Source organism: Megalops cyprinoides, chromosome 20, assembly GCF_013368585.1.
Source record: "Megalops cyprinoides isolate fMegCyp1 chromosome 20, fMegCyp1.pri, whole genome shotgun sequence".
Classification (NCBI taxonomy): Eukaryota; Metazoa; Chordata; class Actinopteri; order Elopiformes; family Megalopidae; genus Megalops; species Megalops cyprinoides.
This window is the reverse complement of record NC_050602.1, coordinates 4,757,824-4,778,791: the sequence shown is the minus strand read 5'-3', so window position 1 is coordinate 4,778,791 and position 20,968 is coordinate 4,757,824. Positions and strand designations below refer to the sequence as shown.

Here is a 20,968-nt window from a genome sequence, read left to right as displayed (position 1 = left end):
GGACCGCTGCATATCTTAATAAATATCTATCATTCAGACCTGCATGTAAACCCCTGAAAATGTATATTTATTTTAGAATTTTGCAAGCCAGTTTGTACGTTGTGTCTTAACTTTTGTACATTTCTTTTAGTAAATAGAATTTTAGCCAGAATATATTATATATATATATATATATATATATATATATATATATATATATATATATATATATATTAATAGTAATAACAACAATAATGTTTGTTATTCTTTCAGTAATTATTATCACTATTGTTATTTTTAGCTTGACCTAAGAAATTAGTCAGTACAGACGTGTGGACAATCTCCCTTACAATTAGTGGACGCACAAACCATACACATGCAGGTTATAGTCAACCTCACATACTATATATGATATATTTAGTATGTGGTCTGTTGCGTATGTTTGTCAGTATATGCATATGTGTGGTATGCTCAATACGTGTATGGGTGCGTGCGCATGCATACTGTACATTGGTGTATGTAATGCAGCAGGATCGCTGTGTTATTGATAAACACTATGAACACCGATTCTTTCCGAACACCTATGAGAACCACCAAATGATGTCACTTCCGTCGTGCGGGTCTCAACACCTCCTTAGCAGCCGCCGATTTCTGTCCATCGGCTCAAACTTTTCTGTGGAGAGTGCCGCGCGGCGCGTTCTGCATTGCTTGCGCGGCGGAACACCTCGGAGCTGTAATGAAAGTGGATCTATTTCTGTTTTTCTTTTGGGGGGACTTTAACTGCCGGTCGTTTTCCAGTAGTAAAGCTTACAAGGTCCCGCAGTGAGCACTGTGCGTGAGTGAGTCAGTAAAAGGCAACTGCCGCCGAACAGAATGCGGGCACTGTATTGCGTTCTGGATCCCGTGCTCCTTCTGATGCTGTTTGGATACTACCCGTCTATGGTGAGTTTCCACAGTCTTCTTCTCGGCATGGAATACTGACATCACTGTTTGAGCGTGTTTAGCGTTGAAGATGAGATAACTGGAAAAGTGGCAAAACCGAGCAAAGACTGTGAATTCTTTATTGGTAGAAAAACACGAATCGTGATATATAAGTATATATACACATGTAATGGGAACTGGACCACGGAATCTAAAAAAATACATGGACAGGCAGACGTCGATGGTTGCTATTCAACATTTACCGGCGTTCATACATTAGTTCATACATTCATTCATTCAGTCAGTCATTTTACAGCATAACTCGGTTAATGCCATTAAAGTGAATGATCCTGGACAAAGTGTAAGTTACAAACTTAATGTAAGCGGTATTGTATATCGTATTTTACCTGAAGTATTTGGAATTTTAAAAGATTTGCATCTAAAAGCGAATTGCCTTTGAGAAAGCTGTGCATGCCTGAATTTAAAATTATTTGCTTTCCAGAAGCCCTGTGAATTGTGTCACCCTATCCTGGCAGTGAGTAATGACGAGGGTATGGAAGCTATGCAATACGTGAATTTTACATCCACGCCAAAACTATAGGGACTGCAATGATTAATAGTACACTTGCACACGCACGAATCTGTTACACACCCCTTCGTCTACTATGTATTGTTTGAAAGTGCCCGTTTGTGACGCAGTATTTTTCATATAAAATTAGACATGTGGATAAACACTGGAAAGGAACCAATATAATTTCATAACTCGTCTTTAAACTGCTTCGTCGATATTGCCATAACAGCTATTTTCATTGATTAAGCTTTTGAACTTAAGGAAAACAACAATAACGAAAGCATAACATAATGAAGGGTCGAAATTGCATGAGAATGTATGAATACGTGACCTGGAACGATATTATCACTTTCAGATATTGTATTTGTGGTGCACACATACCTGCAAATGATTGGTAATGTTTGCAGGAGTAATTTTCTGAACGCACAAGCAAGTTGGCTTGTTCATTTCTCAGTCAGTAATTATAAACTGACACAATCGCACAGTGGTGCTGTGACATAAATGCACTGTAAGCCTGCACCAAAGGGAAATACGTACATTGTCTTGATATAAATAATTTGAAGAATGTGTGATGTATGTGGTGGCTGATGTGTGAACGTTTTGCTTTAGAGTCCACGGAACACAAGCATGTTTCCTCGTGCTGTGGAACTGTCCGTGTGGTGGTGCTGAAAGGACATTGCTCGGGGGCATATTTTCTACGTGTAGATACAATCATATTGCATGTTAAGACTAAAAGAAAGTGCTTTGAAAATATCAGAACGAGCGTCATCAGTATTAATTTGTAGCAATGACAATAATGCAATTTGTCTCATAAATACCACTGTGTGTTTATTTGCATTGTTGGTCATAAGTCGTTACTACGTTGCGTGGTATGGTGATTCGCATAAATTCTGGAAATAAAGGATAAAGTAGCATATGCTTTAGAACTTGCCCTTTTCCGTGTTCGTTCTTGAAGTAAGTTGGCATCCAAGTCACCGAATTCCGTGAAAAATATTGTATACCTTCGTACTTCATGTTTCAGACTTGGTGTCTGAATTTCACAGACGAGAGTCGGTGCAGAATCTCTTAGGCGAGGTTCAGCAGTTGCCGAAAGCGTCGTGTCTGCCTCTCACTTCTGAATGAAACAACCCTGTTATCCCGGCTGTAGAACATATCGCAGCCTTGAATGAAGAGATTGTTGCTTGCCATTTCATTCTGTCAGTGAAATACTGTGCTATGTCTTGGCTGCAATGCCATTCGCCAGGCATCTCTATATCAAAAAAGTGCACTGTTCAAAAACCAAACAGGTACAGACGCCAACGGCAAACGAAACGAGCAAAATAGAAGTAAAAATACTGTAGCCTACTAAAATTTTGCTTTTTGTTCTGTTGACTGATTGCGGTCACTGTGCAACTGAAACCTTGTTTTCTTCTTCTTAGTTGTGACTTTTTTGCACCCATTCAGTATTAACAATGACCCCTCTTACACAAAAAAAGCCCTGAGGCTAATTTGACTGGGCTCATTTTATTGAGTCAGTCTCTTTCCCAATTTAATTAGGACGTTCACCTGTCCGTGACCCTCGCTGTTGGCATATCACGAGTATGGACTTAAGATGCCACCCATCTACGACCAAATATCACATGTGGAAATCGGACAGCTGTGTTTGTGGGCTATAATTAAAGCCTTAAAATATGAGATTGCAGATTGATTGCAATGCAGATTGCTAAGAGAAGGAAAGGTCGTGGTAAATGTAATAGGAAATAACGTGGTGTTATTGCGATCCGATTAGACATCATAAGAGTTGGATAACTACGTTGTAGGGTCAGAGCAGCCTTCGACACAACTGTCTTCCAGTATGCTCATGTTTATTGGCTAGGTTGCATTACTGCCACATTCAGAGTGCAACATTAAGAGTGCCGTTGCAGTCCCGCTAAATACCTGCAGGTGTCACTGTGCGCGTAAAAGGGATTATATTTTGAATCGGAGAAAATCCAATCACCCAGGAAGACCTGGGAACTAGTGGTTAGACATGCTACACATCCTTTGTGTATCCACTTAAAACAGTCCTTGGGCGGCTACTTTTCAGAAACTTTGTGACTGGTTTTACACAAGTAAAAACATTATTTTGAGCGCCAAATACTTCTATGTGTTCAGCAATAAACAAATAAATAAAATGGTTAATGATCAATTTGCACACCTACATCCTATGTGCCACTTTCATTCACCTCCTCTGTCATCCTCTATGTTGTTCTCAGGCATCACACGACATCAGTCTCTGCATTCTGCAATAATTAGAGGGAATTGTGAGGCCCTATTTGCAACAGACACATTGATTTCTGAGCATTGCTGAATCAGAGCCACGAAACAATAAACACTGGAAAACTATTAACGCTGGGCCTTGGCACAGAGGATAAATAATAATAACCCAGTCCAGCCTCCAAAAAATGATGACTGCAGCTCTGATCACAGCAGAATATTATCATGCATTATTCATTTAACAGGCCATTTTTCCCAAAGATCTAAGACTGTACCATCCTTGGCAAAAACTCACAACATTCAAATGCAAACACAGAAAATTAGTTGTGGAAAACATTGGTTGTGGCAAATCTTTTTGTGATGCTGTTGACATTGCTCAAAATCTATCCTACCAATGAACAAAGACTGACAAGGCCAACAGTTCATATGCTGCCATTTCTCTTGAAGTATGATATATAGAAATGGTGCATAAATATTCTCTGTTTACTCATTTATTCCAAAGAAATAATGATATAGTTCAATAGACCATGGGATAACAAATAAAAATGAGTTTAAATAATATAATATACATTCACTATGAATCACCTACACAATGAGAAGACTCTGCTAAATGCATTTAGCCTCTGCAGGGTCCAGCACATCTGCTAACTGAATGCAGGGTTGATATGGGGTATTGAATTCAAATGATTTAATGTGACAACACTTAATGTCTACAAGTGATATGGATGTCTTAGAAAGTAGACTGCACTGCAACTTGACAATAAATAAAAAAAATGGCAGCAGAGTGCTGAGAAATACATCTCCCATAATACACTGTTAAATAGTTATTGTTGTTAATTGTTTACATGTCCCTTTCATTAATTCTTAAATTCAGCCAGTGGACCTGTAGACTTTAGGCTGGGGTTAAGGGAAAAGTTTAAAATAACTAAAAAAGTTGTGTTTTGTTCTATCCCTGCTTAAGTATCTGGTTGATGTTAATGATTGGGAAGGCTAGGTCACAATGCATATCTTGGGGAATCACAAATTTTTTTTGTCCATTTGTCAAGCTACTATTACTTTCTATGCGGTAGGTCTGTAAAATGCAGACAGTATTTGCAATGCCCCCATCGTATCAATGTACACATGGAAGCTAAGCAAATGCTGCAGTGGGAAATAAGCAAGAAGGGCCCGCTGTTAATTTGTTTGGCACAGCAATATTTTACATTCACTGCAAGGGAGTCTTTGATCTGAATTTGCTGCCAAGCAAAAAAAAAAAAAGATGAAAAGACGAGCATTTACTAATGAACAGCTGTGGATTTAAAATTTAAAAATACAATAATTCTATTTTCTGGAAAAAGGTCCTCATCTCATCCATATTACATCGTGTTAAGCCTGGAAACCTTACAAAGGTAGCTGTACCACGCACGGGTAGCTGTCGTTCATGATAGTGCTATCAATAATGGGAACACTGACAAGTAATTTTGATATGAGTGCACATTGCATATACTGGCATTTTCCGCCAGCATCATTGTATCTCCTCTGATACCGAAACACTGGCGTTCACATTGGTTGGGGGAGCATGTGTATTCGAGCACACTAATGACAGAAGCACATTTTAAACCATGTTACTACACCCAAGTTGGAGCAATAATTGTCTGCATGGATGTCAGAATCACTAACAAGCGAAAACGAGTCTGAAAAACGCTTAGCAGTTCGCTTAGCTCGCTCTTTTGTTTGCCCCACGGCCCTGTTTGCATAATGAAATAGTGCTGAAAAGCACCTGAAAAACATGCACGCGTTGGTGGAGTTAAAGATGACTCTGCTAAGCAAAGCCCCATGCACAGCGTACACTGCGCGCCTGGTTTAGGTTGCCCAGAGCAACAGCCGACATGACCGGCGCCGAAAATATGACAGCGGAGAGAGGCTTATTATGATGGGAATACTTTTAAGGTTGTGTTTATTGGCCTCGCTCTTTTTCAAATCGAACTATACTTGCTGAGATTAGGTGATATAAAGTGTTAATGCAAAATGCCCTAAACGTATGTTTCCCAAACAGATCCATAATTTTAGTATACTCAGTGTGGCCAGCTATGTATGCATGTAAGTGTGTATTGTTAGTAGCATTTTTACCATGAGCCACCCGTGGTTTTTCAAAGGAGCCATTCCTCTTTCCAGACAAGTGAGTGCTTTGCTGCAACGGTCAACATTTATTTTACCTGAAACATGTGCCAATAAAGCGGTGTAATAAAACGAACCAAAAGATAATTGACACTTTAATGACTCCGAACCATTCCATTTGCTTCCGAGACCAACTCCTCAGTGCGTGCGCGGGTGGGATGTATTTCATAAGTCATTTTCATTCAGAGTCCCGAGTATGCGCTCGCTTGATGAGATAATGTGCTCCTCAAAGGTACGCTTGAGTGCACATGGCAGTAATGCAGAACTTCGTAAGCCTCTTGCTAAACCGTTAATAGGTGAAATATCACAGGCGCAGACGCTTAGAAAGTTTGGAAGTAAAAAGGGAGCAACTGCGCGGATTCCGCAGATTAACGGAAAAGGCAAGCAACAACACTGATACGTGCTTTCTCTGTCAGCGACCGCAATCAGACCGATGAATTAAAGTCAGATCTTTATGCTACTCGAGAATGATTTATACCGGCTACTATGGAACGCTTCTTTGTGCCCAAAGTGTTTACCCAATGGTAAAACCAACAGGTGCGTCCCAGGAATGTGGAACACTGATAGTTTGGAGTTTGACACTTAAAGCATTGCTGCAAATTGGATCTCTTCAGTTATTTTTCCCAATTAACCTCCACTCTGTTTATGTGTTATTTGTGTCCAGTCTGTATTCTGTATTCTCCTCTCGTTTTAGTTCCCTTTTCATGTTGGTGGTATTAACGTGAAATTTTAACTCTCCTGTGTAACACGTGGGCTGAAATGACCTTTCAAAGCCTCCAGATTGATGTCAATGTACAGTAACTTTCATAATCATGATTTTTTTTAGTAATCTATTTGGAACACCAAACAATAAAAATAATGACACACGACGATAGTCTGAAGAAAGGATTTAGCTATGCACATTGGGTGGAAACGGACGCATCTCGAATGTTTCAAGTGAGAGACTCATTCATGAAAGATCAAAATAAACACAACATGCGACAACTCTGAGGGCGAATCCTTCAGAAATTAATTTCGTTTGATCTGTTCCTGGCCATGTGGGACAAGAGCGCAATCCACCTCTGTCGAAAATATATATTTTTTCTTCGCCTCTTCTTGTTTTGACTACTTTAATATGAAAATAGAAACTTAAAAGTGTGTATGCTGTCACTTATTCAGGCTGCTTGGGTGGCAGTGGGCTCCCTGGTCCCTCTTCGAGCGTGATGGAGGAGGATACAGTGCGGGGCCATGCTGAGCGTGTCGCGAGGCGTCGCGAGGGCAGGTCGTTAATCACGCCCCGAAAACACCATTTACTGAAATGAGCCCCAGGGAGCCGGGACGTTCTACCGCCGGGCCGCAGTATCTTTTATTACGAGCTGCCCTGCGTTTCTTATCCTCTGAAACAAAGGCATTAAGAAAATTGAAATCTGAGCGGGTAGTTTTAGTATTATTGCTGCAGTCAAACCTTTTTGTGGGATGAATGACTGCAGACGTCCAGGAGATCTCTTATCGTTTAAGGGAGAAGTACTGCCATAGCAAAGGCTGTCCCATTGTGAAGACGATTATTCATAAAAAATAGTATGAAATTACTTCTATCTCTGATCTGACTTATGTTACCTCACCTTTATGTCTAGCATTGATGTTTTTGTCGATATGCGTGTGTATGTCTGTGTGTTTCGTTTGCAGTGTGTGTGCAGGATGATTAGGATAATGTGGCAGGTGTAGGCTCCGCGCCAGGAGAAAATACAGGGGGGTGCAGGTGTATGGTGTGTGTTTGGGGTCAGAGGTGATGTGTGTTTGTATGTGTGTGTGTTGGGGGGGGGGGGGGGGGGGGGGGTTCATGTGTGTTGATGTATGTGTCTGTTGATGTTGATGCTTACACTTGGGTATATGAATTTCTGTTTCTGTGTGTGTCTGTACGCATATATACATAGGTTTGTGCATTTTGGTGTGTGTGTTTGTGTATGTCTTCTGTGTGTGTGTGTGTGTGTGTGTGTGTGTGTGTGTCTGTGTGTGTGTGTGTGTGTGTGTGTTTGTGTGTGTCTGTGCATCCATGTTAGTTTGTGTGGATGTGTCTGTGTGTCTCTCTTTGTGCATGTTAGTTTGTGTGGGTGTATGTGTGTGTGTCTGTGTGTGCATGTTGGTTTGTGAGTGTGTGTTTGCGTGCGTGTGTGTGTCTGTGCGTGCATTTTGTTTTGTGTGTGTGTGTGTGTGTCTGTGTGTATGTATGGATGCCTGATGAGTGCCTGTTCCTCTCCACAGACCATTGGTCCTAAGGAGGGCTGGCAGGTGTACAGTTCAGCCCAGGACGCTGATGGCCGCTGTATCTGCACTGTGGTGGCCCCTGAACGGAGCCTCTGCTCCAGAGATGCCAAGGGCAGGCAGCTACGCCAGCTTCTGGAGAAGGTACACACACACTCTGCAAATACGCCCGTGTGTATACACACACACATTCACACGCACACCGGTGCATACACCCTCATGTGTACACACACGCGCACACACACACACACACACACACACACACACACACACACACTTGTGCATCTACTCTCATGTACACACACACAGTGTGTACAAGCTCTTGGATTTTTAATGAACAGTTTGGGTTGCTTTGCTTTCATGTCACAAGTGCAGTGAAACGCAGTGATCTGATTTCATTTCACTGTGAAAAACAAATCCACAGGATAAATGGGTAAGTGTGTATAAATTACTAGGAGCTTTTTTTAAAGTTCACAAACCAACGTGCAGCTGCACACGACAGCAGCATTGCTCTATTCAATGAAAACCTTGGTGCGACTAGCGGCAATGAAAAGGGCTGCACTAATGCACAATCTCACCCGAGGGGCCTTCAATAAAGCCGTCCCAGGATTCCCCTCCTATAGATGCTGAGCCTGGAGCTCCATAGGACCTCTGCTCCAGTACCCACCGTGTGCCAGCACAATAGTGCTCTGCAGAGGAAAGGGGACAGTGTCCCAGACCCTGGACCTGAGGGATATATAGGTTCATGGTGAGCCACGCGAGCGGAGAACGCAGTGCATTAACTGCTGATAAAGAGCTCCTTTGTGTCCGCTATCGCAGAGGCTTTCTGTCGCTGCGCTCCTGAATGCATTTGCAGAACAGAGCAAAGCCCCAAGATAAATGCAGTTTGTGGATATTCAGTCTGTACAATAGCCCGGCCTTCATGAATGAGGATGGGGGTGGGGCTTGACCAGTTGATTTATGCAAAAAAAAAAAAAACTACTTGCTAATGTGCATGAGAGATTGAACCAACAGCTGAAATCATTAGCTGTCGTTTAATTGAACGACGAGAACTTAATCAGGTTAATTCTTGTGTGTGTAAACCCTTAACGGGATTAATGTGCAGCTGATTTGATGTGCCACTGAACTTCTTGCCATCTGCATGCTTTTGAGAAGGCTGCCGAATGCTGAACGTCACGTTTGTTTACCTGTAAAGCACAAAGCTTTGCACCTCATTTGGACAGATAAGGACAGGTAAGTAGTGCTGGAAGCAACTGTGAATTCGGATAAGAAAATGGATGGACTGGTGGAATTTAGGTCACAAAGGAAGAAAAATGTGGCGTTTTCATTTGGGTGGCCCATCAATAACTTGACCTAACGATATTGTATGTTCCGTAGGTGCAGAACATGTCCCAGTCCATAGAAGTACTGAATTTACGAACACAGAGGGATTTTCAGTACGTCATGAAAATGGAAAGCCAGATGAAAGGGCTGAGGTCAAAGTTCAGGCAAATCGAGGCTGACAGGAAAACAATAATGACCAGAAACTTTCAGGTAAGAGCTTTCTTTGATTTCCCTTGCAATGAGTGTTTATGAATGAAATGAAATGATGCTAACATCCAATGACTGACACTACAAGGGCCTGACCCTTCTCTGCCTGTCAATCTGATACTATTCACACAAGAAATAATACAGAGTGACCTGCACAAACTGTCATTGGTTCACAGCCAAATGGCCATCTACTGGCAGGAGGGCAGAATGCAGTCCCATTGCTTTAGATATCCAGACGGCACCAGAGAGTTATGAGAGACCTCAAAACTGATTCTTTGCCAGAGGCATTGATTCAACAAATATAAAGGCTCTGCAAATTTCAAAAGGGAAGATAGATTTCCCATGCATCAAGCTGGTGCATCTCATCGAAGAAAAACGTTGTGCCCCTGCAATGTGATGTATGAGTGCGAAAAAGAAAAAAATTCAGAGCGCTGGACGGGGCATTCAGCTGCCTTGTCTTCCCGCGGCCGCGCTGCAGGAGCTCAAGGAGAAGATGGACGAGCTGCAGCCTCTGATCCCCGTCCTGGAGCAGTACAAGACGGACGCCAGGCTCATCTCCCAGTTCAAGGAGGAGATCCGCAACCTGTCAGCGGCTCTGATCGGGATCCAGGAGGAGATCGGCGCCTATGATTACGAGGAGCTGCACCAGAGGGTGCTCAGCCTGGAGGGCAGGCTTAGGAGCTGCATGAGCAAGCTGAGTGAGTCGCTGTTCGTCCTCCCCCCTGCTCCGCACGGCTGGAGGCTTTAATGCAGCACACAGCAGAACCGCAGCATGACAAAGTGCTAAGGACGCGGGGCTTGTAACCCAAAGGTTCAGTTCCCAGACAGTGCACTGCTATTGTGTCACTGAACAAGGTACTTAGCAAGAGTTGGTCCACTAATTATCAGTAGAAGGGTAACTTTAAAAGGAGAGTATGTAAAATGTAAGCTATGTAAGTCACCCTGGACAAGGGAGTCAGCTACGCAAATAATACAAATAATGTAATGTACAGTAGGAGGCTTCCTTGTAGTAAAATAATACAGAACAATCCACCAGTATTGTGGTAATTCCTCTGTTGGCCAATAGGGGGAGCAGATTTTGTTGTTAGTATTTCAGACCAAGGATCCCAAAGTGTGGGCTGCATGCCAAATGTAGCTCCCCAAGAACATTGTGTGTTGTTCCTCAGAACCAGTGCTCTAAAGCTGACATTCAGTTAAAAATGACTCCTGGTTCCTTTAAAATACTCTCACCCTTTATGGACCTATGAAAAAATACTGGCAACCTAGCAATCAGAATATGTCAGCTGTTTCTCTGGCTTCAGTCATACACTAGTATTAGGTAGACAACAGATTTCTGTTTTATATATTTATGTAGCCACATTGTGGTGTTGGGACTGGATCTCTCAAACCCTTGCACATGTTACAAGAGAAGAATTCATGTTTAAGCTTCTCAATGTTGAAGTCTACTAACTTGTTTGAAACTTAGATCTTTGCAGAAGTGCATTCTGAAATATGTAATGATTCATGTTACAAAATTTCAAAAGTGTGCTGTTACAAAATGTTAAAAAGCAAAGGTAGTTGGTTTCAGGTCAAGGTAAGAAACAAAAAGATGAGGCAATTTTTACTGTGATGGGTTTAAGAGTTTACTTTATGTTACTTTGTCTCAGTGAGAGTGCACCTTCTGAATTCATGGTAAATAAAAATGTATGGTTTTGAGCTTCATTTAGTTTTTTGAGCTCTATTTTTTCTTTCCTGAACATCGATCCAATGTAAGCTCACCATATTGGCCCTCTGTCACAAGAAATTTGGGAGCCCCTATGTCACCATTCTGTCATATTGGACTCTGCTGAAGAAGTTGAAGTAGTGCATTGCTGTTTAAAAAAATCAAGCACCATTATTGCCCATCCAAACATTACTTTTAGCTCTTTACACAGGAAATTGGTAGTTTTAAAGGCTAATTTAATGGGGAAGCTCCTGAAAATATGTCCCTGATCTCTGGACTTATTTTTGATATGTATTATCTGATTGGTGCTTGGAATTCTTCACAGTTCAAATATGTACAAAAAATTACACTCAGGGTAATTCCTTGGGTGACCAGCAGGGGGAGCAGGCTCTGTCTGACTCTGTTCAAGCACTTCTGCAAAATGAATGCTCTACTGAAGTTTACTGTAGCACTGCTGTTTTAATACACACAGCACAGTGAAACTGCCGGGTGGCAGAGGCATGAAATTGGCTTTAGGAATCTTATCAGAGTTTCTTTATTAACAGCATGTGGAAAATTAATGAAAATCACTGGGCCTATAACAATAAAGACATCTGGAACCAGATTCGGGGCATGGATGACTGATCCTCAGGCATCTCCGCGAAACAACAGGGTAAGTCTTGCCAGTCAGAGACTGCTTTCTCCTTGTGAATAATTAATCCCTTTGTTTTCTTTTGCTCCCAAAGGCAGTGGACTTGCTAAGCAAATACAAAGGATAAACCTGAATGATGCGGCAGGACTGTCATTCATACAGTGCAGAGAAGTGCACAGTCAAGACTCGCATTGTTTTTTTTTTTCTTGTGTGCTGTTAGAGTTAATTGGATCAATGTGTTTGTGTGGCTTAGGGTAAAATTGCTGAAGGCTTCCTTAATCAGGAGTCTGGGCGTATGAGCGTAGCTTTTGGTATTTTTCCTGCAGGTGTGGTACATGGACAGCTATACCAACAACAAGATCGTCCGTGAGTATAAGTCGATGGGCGACTTCGTGTCCGGGGTGGAGTCACGGACCTACAACCTGCCCTTCAAGTGGGCTGGGACCAACCACGTGGTCTACAATGGCTCGCTGTACTACAACAAGTACCAGAGCAACATCATCGTCAAGTACGGCTTCGAGACGGGCCGGATCCTGGCCCAGCGGGCGCTGGAGTACGCCGGCTTCCACAATGTCTACCCCTACACCTGGGGGGGCTTCTCGGACATCGACCTCATGGCCGACGAGCTGGGCCTGTGGGCCGTGTATGCCACCAACCAGAATGCTGGCAACATCGTCATCAGCCAACTGGATCCCCAGACCCTGGAGGTCCTTAAGACCTGGAACACGGAGTACTCCAAGAGGAACGCCGGAGAATCTTTCATGATCTGCGGGACGCTCTATATCACCAATTCGCACCTGACCGGGGCCAAAGTCTACTACGCCTACTCCACCAAGACGTCCACGTATGAATACACGGACATCCCTTTCCACAACCAGTACTTTCACATGTCCATGCTCGACTACAACGCCAGGGACAGGGCCCTTTATGCCTGGAACAATGGGCACCAGGTTCTGTTCAACGTCACGCTTTTCCACATCATCAAAACCGACGATGACTCTTAAAGGGGAACCCTTTCTGGCGGAGTACCCTCATGTTTTTTGTGGTGAAAGACTTTTGTACTCATTGTTTTTTCTTCCAAAGCAGGAAGCATTTAAATTGCAGGTCCTTGAAATCAGGCCTTTCATGTGCTTGTTTTGAAAGACGAACTGAACGTTGGTCCCGATAGGATAAAGCTATGAAGAGATAATAAATATATTTAGGGGGCTATGAAGTTCTCCTGCTTTGAGGTTCATACTTAAAATTTGAGAGATGCATCTAAGTGTGACTTTTTACATTACTAGCACAATGTTATAAGACAGGAAAAAGATTTTACTAAGATTTGTCTAGATGTGTTAATCAAAGTTAAGGGTTAAGTGCACAGCAGGATGATTGAATAGTTCCCTTACTCCTCCCATACTCTCTACCAAACGGTGTGAAAACAAGTATGCCTTATTTATTGCAATTAGCTGTATTAGACAGAGGCTGTCAACAGCTTTTCTGCATGAATGTTCAAAATTCTGTCTGCATTTATTGTGGTATATGTGGTATATTTGGTTACGATCCCTTAATTTTTTGAACTGTTTTAGTAGGGAGGGTCTCTTTAGAGTGTAATTAAAAAGCTTTGGGCCACTGCTAATGGCCCCTGAGTTGTATTTGTTGCAGCTATTACACATATAGAAGTACACATACAAATCCAGCTGCTTCTCACTGTATGAACAATCATTTTATTATAGGGAGGACTGACAGAGCCAATGTTCGAAAGTAATGAACAGTAAAGGTGTTACTTATGGGATCCTGAAGCACTCTGAGACTAATGTTGTGTTAACATTATCTACAACACTCAATATTTACACCTCCCTCTGCAAACGGTACACTCAGTAGCCCAGACCAGCTGGAAAGGGTGCTGTGTGAGGTATGGTTCTATTGGGCAGGGAGCTATATGAGGAATTACTCTACAGAATAGGGTGCTGTGTGAGGGATGATTCTATTGTACAGAGTGCTGAGTGAAGAATGATTCTATTGGACAGGGTGCTGTGAGAAGAATGAGTCATGTTGCGTCTCAAATCACCCCCTCTCCCTTTTCTTCATCAGTGGAGGCCCCCTCAATGTGAACATTTTCGGACACCACCAAGTAGGCCAGTGACTCAGCCAGGTGAATAGTAAGAGGGGAGGTAGGAGGTGTGAAATGGTCACTTTGGGATATACTTTTTTTTTCTTTTTTTCAAGATCTAGCAACAAATAATTATTTGAGAAAAGTTTTCAAGGGGAAATGCACTGATCAGTAGCTTTACACGTTTAGTCCCTACAGGCATTTCAAGAGGGAAAAATATTCAACTAAGCAAGTAATAATGGGCAATTTCCCTGCAAGCCAACACCTATTACCATCTATTGCTAGCAAGAATAGTTCTGATTGCTGTGTTATCCACAGCTAGCTATCATAGCCAGCTCCTTACTATAAGTTATATAGCTGGTAATTTTAGCCATCTAGCTAATTATTACATTGTTAGGTAGCCAGATAAATAACCAGTTAGTGAGCAGGCTAGCTGTGATTTAACCAAATTTATCCAGAAAATTGCTGTACCATTTTTTGGTTTATCTAAGGCAGCTAGATAAATCACAAAGTACCTCACTATAAGAGCTGCTTATACAGTTATGTACATAGTATGGTAGTCCAGCTAAGCAGCTACTTCATTTCCATAAGGAGTCGTTTATGCACCACAGTACCCCTGGATGATTAATTACTACATGTCATACTTTATACATACAGGTTGCCAGTATTTTCTGCTTTAATTTACACAAATGAGTGCCTGCCATGTTTGTTCTTTTTGATTTCTCTGCACGTTTAAGCCGCTGACTGCTGATCAATGGTTTGAGCTGTCCCTGAAAAGACTTGTAGGTCAGGCTTAGCACCAGGAAAAAATACAGTGGGGTGCAACTGCAATCCACGGGGGTGCACAAAAAGTCATAAATCCTATGTAGACAGTGGGATATAAATATATATATATACATTAGATATTAGATTATATATAGATATATATATACACTGAGGTCTGTCTGGGGGTGCAGTGCACCCCTAAGCACCCCCATAGCGCCGGGCCTATTGTAGGTCATCAGCTTTGCCCCCTCACTGCAAAGACAGCACTCATGGAGACTCCATTGAAGGGGACAGCTCCTACAGAACTGGGGAGACATGCTCCATATGGTGGAAGCTGCGTTTCCAAACGAGGGAAGTTAGCGAAAGTGGGTGTAGGGGGCAGTTTGGGTCACAGTCTAGGATGCTGAAAGGATTCTGAATATTTTGGGTACCAAATGCAGACAGGTACTGCAGTGCAGACCATTTCAACATTTATGCAATGAGCCACACCACAGCATTGATTATCCTCCGTTTGAAGGCTTTAGTGAATGTCAGTCACAACTGAAAATAGGTTATATCACTGTTCAGAATTTTTGACCCAGTATTCTGATGAAACTCAAAGTTAGCATTAGCCCCTCAGTCCCAAAATATTACCCTACACTTGTACACACACACACACACACACACACACACGCACACACACACACACACACACACACACACACACACACACACACACACACACACACACACACACAGAGGCACAACCACACAATACAGATACTGCTGCAGGTATGTAGGAAGAATAATTTTGTATTATAATAAGAAATGTTGATTACTGTTATTTGTTATCTGCGCCATTTTTTTGTTTTTAAAAGTGAACTGCCTCACTGCCTTTGTGAACAGCTACCATCACGCCAAAACTAGTTTTCTATTTTTGAACCTGACTATCCTGTCCAGTCCGTTCTGAGAAACTGACAAAAACAACAGTGTTCATTGCTCTGACATCCCATGCGCCTGTAAGTATCAACGCACTATTTTCATAAAATATGGTGAACTATAAAGGTATTATTTCTTTATTGAATAGGTATCATGTATATGTATTTGTATTATATGTACTATTTTGTGTTTATATGACCATTGCAATGTTTATATTTATCTTGTACTTCGGAATATACATTTTAATGTAAAAAATACCCCCCGACACACACACACACACACACACATGTGAAAATGATGTAGTACTGTAGTACTATTGTAGTACTATTGACTTTAAATGACTGCATCAAACATATACTAATTGAAGCCATTTAACTTTATACAAGCACAGTAAATATTTGAGAACAGAGAGAGGTGGTGTGAGATGTTGTGTTGTCTTCTCTTTCCTTTCTTTTATTTTCTCTCATTTCATTCCTGCCAGTGTTGGCGGGTGTTAGAATTGTCACATCTTAGTCAACAAGGTTTTGAATACACCTGGTCTCGCACACATCTTTTCATACGCATCAAGTTCTATGTTTCACAGGCTGACTGTGCTCTACTCTATTTTCCTCCAAATGGGAGATTTAAGCCCTGAGAGTTTAGAATGTACTGTGAAAAGCTGGAAAATGCTATTCCTAACTGATTTTTTTCAACCATGATTTTCCGCTGTTGTTATGGTGCAAGTTAAAAAAAAAAGTCCTTTCACATTGTAACCATGGTTGTATCCAGATGTACTAAATTGGTAGTATCTCTTCCAAAGAAGGTGTTTGGTATTGATTCTTCCTCTCTTTTGAAGATGACTATTGACATGGCAGTGGTTGTATTTTGTCTGAAAATGATCTGTAGCCTTTTTTACTGTCAGAGTTGGCTCTTTTTATCTGTCAAGGGATCTGGTGTCAGGACACATACAGGAGGCCTATCGATTTGATTCCCTTCTCACAACTTGCACAGTTTTGACAAAACCACACTGGCCCTGATTTCAGTACAATGGATAGACATTTATGTAACATTTACTAGATGTCTGTTTTTTATGTAAGGTAATGGGGAAAACAGATCAGGCAGATCCCTAAGTCATAGTAATATTTCAAGATCCCAATAATACATATGAGAGGTATGTATCAGCATTCAGTGTTAAATATTACATAACATTTCTATTGAATGTTTTAACATTTGAGATTTTATGGTACTTTAGCATATACTGTTTTATTTACATTTGTGCACTGTTTTACTGCTGGCATTTCAAGGTGCCACAAAACCCACACATCTAACATATCGTAAAGTAATTGTATTAACTATTATTAACAGCAAACTATGTATAGAGGTGGAATACTAATATGATGAATCCTACCCTTACAATGAATGTCTATAAGGTGCGATATTGACTAGGGCTGAGCATTTTTTTGTTGTCTGAACACAACAGGTCAACACTGACGAGGTGCCAACCAGAGACCAGAAAACGCAACAGCTATTTTGTGCTTGTAGCATGGCAGTACATAGCGGGGCATGCGAAGAAGGGCAGGGGAATGCACGGGAATGGCGGAAACAGGAATCGTGACAGACGTACTGCGCTTGAGCGGGCATGTGAGGACTCTCACTCTGCCCTACATACCAGAGGCAGTAGGACATTTAGGCACACAATGAGCACTCTAACTTCAGCGCTCTGGTGATGTGAGTGATGAGGTCATGTAAAGATAGTACTCCTCAACCCCAAAGTTCTTTTATGCATTTAACAGTCAGTGATAGTTTATTAAACCATGTAAAGAGTTACATATAACATCATCAGGGTGTGATTTGTGTTCCCAGCAACGCAACAGATATGTGGAGCAAGGAAGCCAAGAGACAATGCAGCTGCACCACACTGTTACAGCCTAAAACAATGGCCAGGAAAAAGTCTTACATAAAAGACAAGGTAACTAAAAAAATAAGACAGTTCCAAGGGGAATTTCAAGTGTTTAGGGCAGATGCCAGAGGGGAGATGGAAATAAACTGTAAGGTGAAAGAGCTGTGAGAAGACCTGGGGAAAACTCAGTCTGGAGTGGAGGAGAGAGGGGAGGCACAAGACACAGAGATACTGCTGTTTAAAGCTGCCAAACACCTGTTGAAGAACCACAAAGAAACGGAGGAGGGAACAGAATATTCGGAAAACAAATTCAGCCTTAACGCCAGGCCCGGTGAGTTCCTCCGGGAAGAACGCCTCCCTAGGCGCAGACGCTTCCCGAGTTGGAGGAATCGAATCTGCCAAACATCATTTCGCACTGGGCCTGTGTTCGCAGTCCAAGGTGATTTCTCTCAGGAGAAAGGGGCCATTTAAAATTCAACTGTGCTTTGCAATAGAGCGCTGGGGAATGGCTTGTACTTTCATTTGGGTTCCATGGTGTCAACAGAGATCCTGTCTGAAGAGGCACAGCCTTGAAACACTGTCATGTTTCTTTTTTTTACAGAAATATTGTACCATCAAATTGCATGCAAACATTTGAGTTTTTTGGGGAGGAAGATTACGTTCTCTCTTGCAGCAATAGCACAGTAATGTTACAGATAACAGCCTCATTCAATCGGTCAGTTTAACATCCAGGGTGTACCAAATGTCAAAGAAAAAAAAAACAATTTGAATGGCAGCATCAATTTTTTTTCTACATTTGCTTTTACAGCCAAAAAGCTCTATTTGAAGTGCCTTACTTGAATTCCAGCTTGAGCAAAAGCATCTATATATATTTTTGTGCAACAAGACAATCCATCTAATTTTTCAAAGACAACTATCTATCAACACAGTGCACTGAAGCTCATCTCCAGCTGAGTCTTCCCAAAACATTCAAGCAAGGTGCTACCATGGTAACAAGGAAGGATGGACCATGTTATGGATTTTTCTCTTAGGTAGGTTGATTTATATGGCAAGAAATTATTGCCTTGCACTCACTTTGTTCATCTGTTTGATAAGAATATTTTCTTGACTACAGATCCATAGCTTGATAAGAAGAGATCTGCAACCATAGACTACTGTGTGACACCTCAAGCAATACAACCAAAATGAAATTGCAAGCCTTTGATAGATTTTATTCATATTGCATATCCATTTATCATCCTGGAGGCTTTAACACAGTGTATTTTATCTGTATAACAGTAACAGTTCAGTAACACTAAGAAAGATCCAAGAATTTAGGTTTGTCTTAGTCCATAGTGTAGATGTGAAATACAATTTTTCACTCTGTGCTATCATATCAGCAGAAATTATCTAAGATGCATTTAGACTGAGGAGCCAGAGTTTTAAAACAACTCTGGAAGTTGACCTTGGCTCATTCAAAGCACCTGTGTAATATTTCAGGTTGCATTCTGTCTTTCATTAAACTGTGTAAGAACTGGTGGACACACAGATACAAAAAAATAAAACTTACATCTAAAATGGTTGGAACCCCCTATTCCCAGTGCAAAACTGAACTCAGCATTCCAAAACAGAGGCAATATCTCTGAGTAACATGAGGACAAAACCTGTGCAGATCATTATATAAACTGGATAGGCTGGGATCTGGAAGCCCCATGAGATAAACCATTCCATTCTTTTAAAGATGAGGTCATTGTAGCACGGTGGTAAGGAGTGGGGATTATATCCAAAACATTGCCAGTTTGATTCCCAGATGATAAACTGCTGTTGTACTCTTGGGCAAGATGTTTAACATGAATTGCCTCAATAAATATCCACCTGTGCAAATGGATAACATATAAAAATGGTAAACTATGTAAGTTGCTCTGGATAAGAGTGCCTGCTAAGTTAATGTAATTTGCACATACTCTGTGTATGAAATAAATACACTGAGGACAAGCTTTAGTTACAGAAAACATAATTCATCCCTACACTTGCATCAAGGTGGGAAGGAGAATACATAGTGTTTTAAAGGTGACAAAACATCAAATTATGATTTTTTAGTTAGTTTAGTTCTATCTGAGTTTCAGAGATATTGTATCTTTCACAATTTAGCACTTGACATGATCTTGATTAATGTGATTATTTTGCAGTGAATTGCATGAAATAAGATTCCCATACTTATTTTGGTGTGATATTTTGGCAGTCAGAACATGCTCAAATACAAAAATAACCAACTGCTTTGAAAGATCTTAGAAATGAACTGACATGGGGAGTATTTTTCTTAACATTTGCTCATATACAAAATCAAAATTAAATCAACAGTAAAAAAAGGCATGTTTCCTTTGGATATAGACCTGCCCTGAAAAACAGCTTTCCCCTGCTGAATAGTAGATCCCTTCTGTTTTTGTTACAGGAAAAGCACTGCAGTCCTGTCACATTTGATGTGATGCCCTTTGACTGCATGAATTACACTGCTCTCTGAGACACAAAGTGAATTTCAAAGGAGATCAGGGGAAAAGTTTGCTTTGGATTGTTTTTTATCAAGAGCTTTCTAGGGGCTTAAGGGCTATAAAGCCAATTAAATTGTATTCCGTTGTCTTAAATTCTAGCAAAGCCGTTTATGTAAATTAATAAGATTTACTTACTTTGCGGGTCTTTCTTTTTTTTCCTAATGCCAAAGGTATTCCGCTGGACTCAGTTTTATTCCATTTTTCAGAAGGATTTTTGTGACATATCAAGTCCAATTTAAATTTCCACAAATTTAACTGATCTTTTTTTCCCACAGTTCCACTGTAAATATCGCAATGTGTTCCTGTATATTTCACCTCACTTTTCAAAACAGCTTATTTTTAATATATTGGAGAGAGGCCTTTCTACTTAGTATAAAGACAGGTTTCTCCTCTGAAAAACCACTGTAATGCTTAAGATGTTTGAGAAAACATTTTATGATGAAAGTATTGGCATGTTAAAAAGAGTGTCGTGACAGATATGAATTTCAAAATATCAATCTGATGGTGTCACCAAGTCCTGCTTGATTTCTGCACTTCTTTAGACACCACAAATAACATGAGAGCGTTCTGGTGGTATATCACGGAAGGAGATTACAAGATTAAAAGATAATTTCTCAGGAAGCGCTGGGCAGACGAGGCTACCAAAAGGATTTTGCAAAAAAAAAAAAAAAAAAAAAAAGATGCAATTGAGATAATGTACTATGAGAAATAAAATCAAAACAAGTAGGCAAGTTTTGGTTTTAAACATTTGTAGTATTTCTCTATATGAAACCAAACCCTGGAACCACCACATATAAATAAAAGGTTACATTCACTGCA

The 20,968-nt window shown here is 40.9% G+C and overlaps 1 protein-coding gene across 1 annotated transcript; it reads left to right on the top strand.

Moving 5' to 3' along the window:
* Positions 1-669: 669 nt before the first annotated feature.
* LOC118795619 (noelin-3-like) lies at positions 670-12,977 on the top strand. Its single transcript, XM_036554241.1, has 6 exons — positions 670-921; positions 8,105-8,248; positions 9,482-9,637; positions 10,113-10,332; positions 11,882-11,988; positions 12,294-12,977. Exons 1-6 carry the CDS (start codon positions 853-855, stop codon positions 12,969-12,971), a joined length of 1,374 nt encoding a protein of 457 aa, XP_036410134.1. The 5' UTR covers positions 670-852; the 3' UTR covers positions 12,972-12,977.
* Positions 12,978-20,968: the final 7,991 nt, after the last annotated feature.

Coding starts and splice junctions, on each gene's coding strand:
- LOC118795619 (XM_036554241.1), top strand. CDS start 853: ATGCGGGCACTGTATTGCGTTCTGGATCCCGTGCTCCTTCTGATGCTG. Junction 9,638..10,112: donor TAATGACCAGAAACTTTCAG/GTAAGAGCTTTC, acceptor GCCGCGCTGCAG/GAGCTCAAGGAGAAGATGGA. Junction 11,989..12,293: donor CATCTCCGCGAAACAACAGG/GTAAGTCTTGCC, acceptor TTTTTCCTGCAG/GTGTGGTACATGGACAGCTA.